This window comes from Cherax quadricarinatus, unplaced genomic scaffold (genome assembly GCF_038502225.1).
Source record: "Cherax quadricarinatus isolate ZL_2023a unplaced genomic scaffold, ASM3850222v1 Contig4233, whole genome shotgun sequence".
NCBI classification, from domain to species: domain Eukaryota; kingdom Metazoa; phylum Arthropoda; class Malacostraca; order Decapoda; family Parastacidae; genus Cherax; species Cherax quadricarinatus.
The window spans coordinates 1-9,709 of NW_027199259.1; the positions used below are offsets into that span (position 1 = coordinate 1).

At 37.6% G+C, this 9,709-nt stretch overlaps 1 protein-coding gene across 1 annotated transcript; it reads right to left on the reverse strand.

Moving 5' to 3' along the window:
- Positions 1–1,982: 1,982 nt before the first annotated feature.
- LOC128694000 (RAS oncogene family member Rab1) lies at positions 1,983–9,175 on the reverse strand. Its single transcript, XM_070081796.1, has 5 exons — positions 9,006–9,175; positions 6,280–6,352; positions 5,107–5,154; positions 4,853–4,996; positions 1,983–2,159 (listed from the first exon to the last, which is right to left on the reverse strand). The coding sequence occupies exons 1-5, from the start codon at positions 9,026–9,028 to the stop codon at positions 1,998–2,000; spliced, it is 450 nt and encodes a 149-aa protein (XP_069937897.1). The 5' UTR covers positions 9,029–9,175; the 3' UTR covers positions 1,983–1,997.
- Between the last annotated feature and the right edge of the window lie 534 nt (positions 9,176–9,709).

A 9,709-nucleotide genomic window follows, 5' to 3' on the forward strand; every position in this document is an offset into this window, starting at 1 on the left:
TCAATTTTATAAAACTATAGCAAGAATTTAAAATACATAATGAAAATCTAATTCAGTGGTAAAAACCACATGTAATTAAATACAGTGGACCCCTGCATACCGTTGGCATCACATAACGTTAAATCCGCATACCGATACATTTTATCGCTAAGATTTTGCCTCGCATACCGCTAAAAAACCCGCTCAACGTTATTCGTCCGAGACGAGTCTAATGTGCGGCCTGAGCCAGCCTCACATGTTCCGCCGGTGGCATTGTTCACAAGCCAGCCTCCGCGGTAACATCCAAGCATACAATCAGAACATTTCGTATTGTTACAGTGTTTTTGGTGATTTTATCTGCAAAATAAGTGACCATGGGCCCTAAGAAAGCTTCTAGTGCCAACCCTGTGGTAAAAAGGGTGAGAAATATTATCGAAATACTGTGGTACCATGGTCAACTGCTGCTGCTGCTGCCGTAGCACCGTCAGCTGCTGCTGCTGCTGCCGTAGCACCGTCAGCTGCTGCTGCTGCCGTAGCACCGTCAGCTGCTGCTGCCGTAGCACCGTCAGCTGCTGCTGCCGTAGCACCGTCAGCTGCTGCTGCCGTAGCACCGTCAGCTGCTGCTGCCGTAGCACCGTCAGCTGCTGCTGCTGCCGTAGCACCGTCAGCTGCTGCTGTACCACCGTCGGCTGCTGCTGCTGCTGTAGCACCGTCTGCTGCTGCTGTAGCACCGTCTGCTGCTGCTGTAGCACTGTCAGCTGCTGCTGCTGCTATAGCACTGTCAGCTGCTGCTGCTGTAGCACCGTTGTTGGTGTGGCTTATTGAGAATACCAAGAAACAATTAACCCCAGAGGGTTAGCCACCCAGGATAACCCAAAAAAGTCAGTGTCATCGAAGACTAACTTATTTCCATTGGGGTCCTTAATCTTGTCTCCCAGGATGCAACCCACACCAGTCGACTAACACCCAGGTGAACAGGGAAAAATGCCTGGAACTAGTGCTCATATTGGTGAATTTAAAGCCAGCAAAGGTTGGTTTGAGAGATTTAAGGATCATAGTGGCATACACACTGTGATAAGGCCTGTTCTGGAAGAAAATGCCAAACAGGACCTACAGTACTCAGGAGGAAAAGGCACTCCCAGGACACAGTGTCTCATCAGTCATTGCTGCATCTTCAATAAAGGTAAGTGTCATTTATTCTTCATTTAGTATAGTAGTACACGCACAATATATATTGTGCATGTACTACTCTACTATTGTGCATGTATCCTTCTCTGTGTGTAGGAAAATGTGTATTTCATGTGGTAAAATTTTTTTTTTCATACTTTTGGGTGTCTTGCACGGATTAATTTGATTTCCATTATTTCTTATGGGGAAAATTCATTCGCATAACGATAATTTCGCATAACAATGAGCTCTCAGTAACGGATTAATATCGTTATGCGGGGGTCCACTGTAGTTATAAACCTGAAAACAACTTCATTCCTCTCATCCCATTTACAAAAAATTATTTCACAGCAAAGTATTTTAAATATAAGAGTAAGGAATGTATTGTTTTACAAGGACGACCAACTTAGCATATGGAAGATAAACAACAAACAGAACTAAACCATATGCAATAGCAGTACTCTAAGTAACTGACGCATGTCGACTAATAAGCAGGACAACTTTCAACCCCTGCACGAATCCTTATAAATTAAATTACATTATTTTTCATTACTCTACCCAAATACTACATCACTGCATTTTATTAAGTTTTAAAACTTAGTAATGTAATAATTTTAACAAAATTAAAAAATATTAATGTACAACTGTAGTATAAAGTACATACATACAAGAAATAATGCTGTCAATTACACCTTAATATAAGAAATATTGAAAGCTGTCATTATAAAAGATACAAAAGTGAAATTAGGAAAGTTTTAAATACTGGCCAGAACCACAAATATCAAAAGCCATCGGTTATCTTGGCATTTCTCATTTTAATACTCTAAGAAACTTTATTTAAAAAAGTGGCATCAAGAATTAAATACTATAAACTTTGTTACCTTGGCTGTCTGAAAATCAACTACTTTCTTGTGGGTGAGATCACATTTGTTGCCCACCAAGAGTTTGTTGACATTTTCACAAGCATATCTATCTATCTCTTGAAGCCATTGCTTAACATTATTAAAGGATTCCTGTAAAAAAAAAAAAAAAAAAAAAAAAATGAAAGAAAAAAAAATTGAAGGTTAGTTGGTCAACTCTTTCTCTTCCTCATATCCATACAATACAGCAAGTCAATCTGGATACATAAAATATGATTTTAAACATTGCTGATTACAAATTTAGTAGAAAACTTATTTGCAAAGCTAAATCATATTAAAAACTGATGGGCTGTACAAATATCAACAACATTACATGATGTACAAACTTATTGTAAACGAGTTTTGTTACAACCAAAATGTCATTAACAGGAATCTACAGTGCATAATTCAAAAGTTTGATACTTGAAAATCAAGCTGTTAATGAAGTGTTACTGTATACTCAAAAATTTAAATGCATTTGTTTTAAACTCAAGTTACTGACAAAGAAATAAAAAAAATTAAATTACTAAAAGCAACAAGTTTACATGGCTAATGAGGTAGTTATAAACTGAAAGATGTTGGTATATAAGAAAAAGATATCCAAAATTAGTGCTAACTTTAATGTGATTATGGAGGAAATTAAAATAAATGGACTTAGTTTTTTTTATACAGTAATGCTTCGTGAATGAAACTGGAAGGAAAAAAGTAGATTTAAAGAGTGCTTTGATCTACAAGATCACTAAACACTAAGCAGAAAAAAATGACTATTGCACCCATTTAATCCCTTCAGTGGCCATCATGTATAACCAAGTCAGTAAGGCCACAGTCCCACGTGTAGTTTACGGAGCTGTGAGCAGTAAATTTAGGCCTAAATATGCGAGAACGGGAAAATCAAAACTGACCATGTATATGATTTAAAATTGTGATTGAGACGTTTACTGATAGCTTTTATGTTTTTTAACTGTTTCTTGGTATCATTCGATAGAATGCAAGACAAACTACTGAAATAGAGATGATTCCGAGTGATTTCTGGAATAAAAGTAGCTTGAAATTGAGCTCAATAGAAATACAGTGGACCCCCGGTTAACGATATTTTTTCATTATAGAAGTATGTTCAGGTGCCAGTACTGACCGAATTTGTTCCCATAAGGAATATTGTGAAGTAAATTAGTCCATTTCAGAACCCCAAACATACACGTACAAACGCACATACATAAATACACTTACATAACTGGTCGCGTTGGGAGGCGATCGTTAAGCGGGGGTCCACTGTATTCAATTTTTGCTGACTTTCCCAGAGGACAGATAAGGTTCCCCTTTACACCCCACCCTTCTGTTTTATGGGTTTTTAATAGGTCTGATTTAATTACTGGGACAGTCAACTAGGACCAATCATTCCTGGTTATATTTTACTAACCGAGAAAGAGTAAATTATTCTATTTTGCAATTAAGAATTCAAAGTGGAAGGCAAATGGAATACAGGAGAGGCCTGGAGATGTGACTAATCTACAGGAAATGTTTTAGTGCCAGGAATGTCTAGTGTTTGTGTATTTTTTTAATTCTGTGTAAAATTGCCCAAGTTACTGACTTCCATGCACTTTATATGGTAGTTGAAATAGTCTAATGGGCAGTTTCTTGTGCTCAATCAACAGAATGGAAGGCATACTAGTGATAAAACTAAGAATTTTGTTCAATGGAGCAATGGAATTGGCATTGGCTTAAAACAGAACTCAAAGCGGGTGAAATTACAGATATGCAAATTGCAAATATCTTCAGAAAAAAAATTCCCTACCATTTCAGAAAGAAAAAAAAAAAAAAAAAAAAAAAAAAAAAAAAAAAAAAAAAAAAAAAAAGGTTGACACAACCATATTAATTTGGGGGAAATCTGGACAGTAATAGGGTTAGACATTATGTTCCTTCCTCCAATCATCTGTGGTCCAACCTTTTTATTTGTCATTGTAGAATCTACCAGAAAGACCATTCATTACTTCTGAAGTTAAAATTAGAGGAGAAAAATTTTGTGAAATCTTCCAAGCCAATGGACTACCATCTATGGTATGTATCATACAGCTGTAGGGCACTTAAAGTAAAAGTTTGAGCACAGTCAATGATGACTAAAATGAGTAAATAATCATTAGGGTGTATAGTGAATTACTGAATATGGCATAACTAAGAGCATGGCTTAAACGTCAAAAGCTTGTATGAAGTGAGCTTGAAGCATCATACACCTTCAATGCTAGTAGAGGCTAGTTGATAGGCTTAAAGAGGCTTAAATTCAATGCACAAGCTCAAAAATCAATGTCAGCAAATTATAAGATGAAGACAGCTAATTTGGGTATTCTTAAGTGATTTTTTGTGATATAAAATATAACACATTCTTCATTTTGTGAAAGATGTCATTATATGAGTGAATCTTTCTTTAATCACTGCAATGGAAACCTTAAAAATGTGCCCAAATTACACAAAGAGCAGTGTGTTCAGCAGGGGGCAGTAGAATTTTTTTTTTTATTCATAGGGAATTGCTAAATCTCTAGGGGTCATACAGTACTTAGGCAACTGGAGGTATCCTGGTTCGATCCAAGGAAAAACTAATAAATATGGTTTGCCACATTACACCACTTAAGATATGGCAGTGTTAAAGTATTTGTTTGGATAAGGTTGTCTGAATAAACAAACTTAAAACTTAATAAACTATATTTTCTTTAGCTATATAACGAGTCAATGGAGAGAAATTTAGTATATTGAGGATAGTAAGATATAAAGCTAACAATCAATTGGAATGCGCACACTATGAAACACAAGCTTACTTGATCTGTGGTATCATAAACAACGATGATGCCATGAGCTCCCCGATAATATGAAGAAGTGATGGTTCGGAAGCGTTCCTGTCCTGCTGTGTCCCAGATCTGAAGTTTGATTGTTTTTCCGTCTAACTCAATGGTACGAATTTTCTGTAAAGCATTAGAAATTCAATGTTTCCAGCACTGCAGCTGCTCATGTAACCAAAAACATATTAGTCAAACTATTTATATAAATACAATAATGAACAACCCATACTTACAAAATCTACACCTATGGTACTGATATAGGATTCTGTATAAGTGTCATCCTGAAAAAGAAAAAAGCAATATAAAAAACATTGGTAAAAAAATGTCAGTCGCATCATACTCTTATGATGCAATGTTAAGTATAGTATATTTACAGGAAAATCAATACAGGGGCAAATAAATAAAAGTAGTACACAAGAAGAATTATGCTGAGTGCACAAAGAAACATTATGCATTTGAATTGCTACAAACTAGCTACAGGCATACCTACCATTAGTTTAAACTTTTTTATGCTCCTGCCCATGGCTAGAATCTCTGGTGATTATCTGAGCCACCTTGATATTGCCACAATCCACAAAAAACAATTTACAACTATGGCAGCCTAAAGGGACACGAGAATTTAGTTCTTAGTAATTACATTAGTAAAAATAAAACTTAAAAGATTAAGGAAAGATGCAGAAAAGTCCATACTTTGAGGAATAAAATAGAAAAACAAGTACTTCCTAAGGACTGTGGACATGCCATGCTTTCGTGAATGTATCCAAGTTTGGATACATTCCTTAGACATTTGGAAAGTCTTGGTCCTCTCATAATTATACTCTTGGGGAAAAGCCAAGGAAAAAAATATACTTAAATTTTGCAAATAACCATTTCCACAATTAGGCACAAAATTAATGAACCAGAAGTAGAGGAAAAGAAAGAGATTATGTTCCTAGATTTGCTATTTGACAAAATTTAATGCTCATTGCCAGCTCATTGAAAACACTAAGTATACTCTAAAATTCACTTATGTACCCAATTCTATACTAATACAATACCTCACCCTAGCAATTCATGCCTTTATTTAAATCCCTAAATATAACAACACTACACTAATGATGATCATGAATTAAGACACTTTCCAGAACAGAACATGCAGGCATCTCATGAAACAAATCCAGTATCTGCAATGTTTGCTTGAGCCTTTATTGCAATGCAATGCAAACAGTGCCACAGATGTGGAGTATTTGCTGTTTCACTGCAGTATAATAAATGAAGATTTTAAAAGTCTGGATTAAAAGAAGAGTAGCACTGCAGAAACCAAACTTATGAACTAATGTCCTACTCAATTTACAAAATTGACAAAACTCAAGTCAATTTGCAATAAAACAACCATCTAATATTTACACATTTACAAAAATACTCACGGCAAATCTTAAGAGAAGGCAGGACTTTCCAACACCACTGTCACCAATGAGGAGGAGTTTGAACAGATAGTCACTGCAAAAAATAAATCAATATATATCAGTATTAACAAAAACTTTTAATAAACCACATAATTCATTAAGAAATTTTTGCAAATGTAACCAATTATAATTTTCATGTCCATTGAAAATTGAAAAGTTAAGTAGAGGTGGCATATAAAGGAAAAAATGGAAAAAGACTTTTGCGGAACCATCCTGGTTCACATGCACAGCCTCTCCTCACTTAATGACAGAGTTCCGTTCCTAAGACCACGTCAGTAAACTAATTCATCACAAAGTGAGGAGCACACTATAGCTGGTCCAGTGGCTAACGCGACGGTCTGGAGATTTGACTCTCTGATCGTGGGTTCTATCCCCGTCCGTGGTATGGTTTGTTTGCAATTGTGTCATTACGATTTCGTGAGTCGCACTATAATGGTACATGTACTTGGTTTGTGTCAACCATCTTTGATATTGTTTTAATGTCACCTCTGCACCATTTATAACACTTCTGGTATATTTTTACATGTTTATACAGTAGTGTGGTGTATACTGTAATACACAGAATAGAGGAAATCAGCTTTCTTTCTTTCTTTCTTTGTTGGGTTTATCAGGGAGCCTGATTTCTCGATGGTACGAGGAAAAATTGTTGCCCAAGGCTGGGCATTGAGAGAAAAGGAACAAAAGTTCCTTCGTAAACAGAGACAGAAACTAGTTTCCAATTAGATCCGGTGGACCACCTTACCAAGCCTCAGCAGAGGGGGACGCCCACTCTCCCACCTGAGTTCAGTAACTGGCTTCCCACCAAAGACCGATAAAGAATTATCCGCAAAGCGGAAAAAATGGAGCTGGCTAAAAGTAGCCGATGAAGAGGTGTTCCTCCTGTAGAGTGCCTGGCGGGCAAAATAGAGGAGGACAAGCATCCCAGTGAGAACGGGGTAAATTTGTCACTGATACCTGACGAAGGCTGCAGCAGCATCCGAGGAAATCAGCTCTAATATACATTATTTAGGTATGCATACTGGTCAGAGAGCCCGTCGTGAGTCCGAGTCATCGGTAACCAAGTACGTCACTAAATGAGGAGAGGCTGTATATAACATGCTACACTACTTATCCATACTTCTCACTTCTACTTGAGCATCAAACCCAGGTTTGTTTAGCAAGTCTCCTAACACCTGCTGCTACCATTACCTAGCAATAAATAGCTATCTAGGAGAGGGTAGACATCCTTGGGAATCTAAAAAGCATCCCATTGGAAATGAGCCACAACGATTGGTTTTGTGGGGGGTTATCCTGGGTTACTAACCCTCCAGGTGGGGGGGTTAGTTAAGAATAAGTCTTTTCCTGCCCTCCTAGGGCTGCAAGCCAAATGCATTATAAGACATCCTTAGCGTGTTTTATAACAATGGCCAACCAAAAAGTAAAATTTGAAATATTTCCATTGAAATAGTCCAACAGGATTCAACCCATAGCAACCTGGTACTCATTTACTAAAGTAGCAGCAGCAAAAGCCAGGAAACATGCCCTGCCTGGTTAGCTTCATATCAGTACAAGTTTTTTTTTTTTTCCTTACAAGAATCCTTACCTAACTTAACTGAGGAATTAACTTGTTGACATCTCTCAGACTCCACCCTTGCAGAAACTTTGTATGTGGAAAGGGATACATATACAGTTCAGGTCTGATTTTAGGTTATCCTTCACAACTGACACGTTAAACTACACACAACTGTACTCGTGTATATCTGTACCTAAATAAACCTATTTACTTGTTAACCTATTTCAGCTTATTCTGTATCAAGAATGATGAAGCCACTTGTGGCCAAATGCTTCCCTTAATAAACGTCCTGAACTGTACATACTGTTCTTTTCCACAGTGGATCAGTACCACCATACCATTTACAGGACCCCAATGGAAATAAGTCACTGACTTTTTTGGGTTATCCCAGGTTCTCTACACATATGCTGCTATGTATAATTCTATGTAACTGTATTTGTGTATACCTGAATAAACTTACTTACTTAACCAGAAGCTTATATACTGCTTCATCAGCTGTTTGGTAAATTTAGCAGCTGAGCGAAACTTCGACACCAGCTGCCTCTAACCTCGTGTACTTTCACTAATACAACTTTTATCCTTATTATACTCAGTATTTTCTATTTTGTGCTATGCACTTCAGTGCTCTAATGCGTATTAAACCTTGCCTAAAAGTCAAAAAAATTCTACGAGGAAAACCAGGAAAGAAAGTAGGCAAGAGTGGGCACCCGACCTAACCACTGAGTTTTTAGGGCAAATCTCTTCCATTCCAGGCTTTTCCAACATTACACACTAGTAGCACCATTCTAACAGCATCACAGGGCTGGTATTTGGTTATTTAGGTAGATTCCTTTGTGAAGTTACTACGCAGCTGATCACTCTTGGCTCAGCTCAGCTGACTGTGACAGCAGCTGCACTCCACCTTAATTTGGCATCCAGCGCCACATAGGCTAATATTCTTTATAATCTTTCTCGTAAACACCTCCTGGTAGCATTTTCTCACCTTTGCGATCATCGTCGCAAAGAACAAGGCTTCACAGACATGTTTTGCCCTCCTGTGTGAAACGTCACAAATTATCACCTGATCGAACTGGCAGTGGTAATCGACCTTGCACACCACAACAACTCGCACTTCTCAGCCGCGCCTTCTACTCACTATTCGGGATTCATCGTGGACATCTTCTAACTGCAGACCTTCCTTAGAACTAAGCTCTCTCTCTCTCCAGGGAACAGCAAATAACGCAGATAGAGAAGGAATACAAGGCAGACCCTCCCCTCACTCTCACAAGATGGCCGTCCCGTGGCGTTTTGCACTCCACGATGACGTCATGCCACATAGACACGGTATGACAACCTCCTCCGGTCAACCCCTCGACCACCTGCCTTTTTCATACTTAATAACACAATACCATGCATAACAGTCAATATATATAATTAATAATGTATAAATATAACCAAAAGCAGGTGATATCTTAATATGCGATATAACCGCAGTGAAAGTAGTATTTACATCGAGGGTTTTTGTGATTTCTCACATTATCACGAAACAGCTTGGGAATAATATTATTTTTCACTGTAGTTATATTACATTCACTTAATAAAATATTTTTTTTATGGCTTAAAAATAATTTCACGCCTGAATAATCAAGGGGAGCTTGCAAAATAAAGTGTTTTGGCTGGGGAAATGGGTGGATCCAGACAGGAATACAAATGGAGGAGTGACACCTAAATTCGCGATTGCGTAGGTTTCTCAGTGATTCATCCATAAAATGTGAATCATCGGAGAGTTCTTGTCATGTGACCTCCGCCCCAACGGGAAACAATTTCACATACGAAACATGTGACCAAGACGGTGGCTAG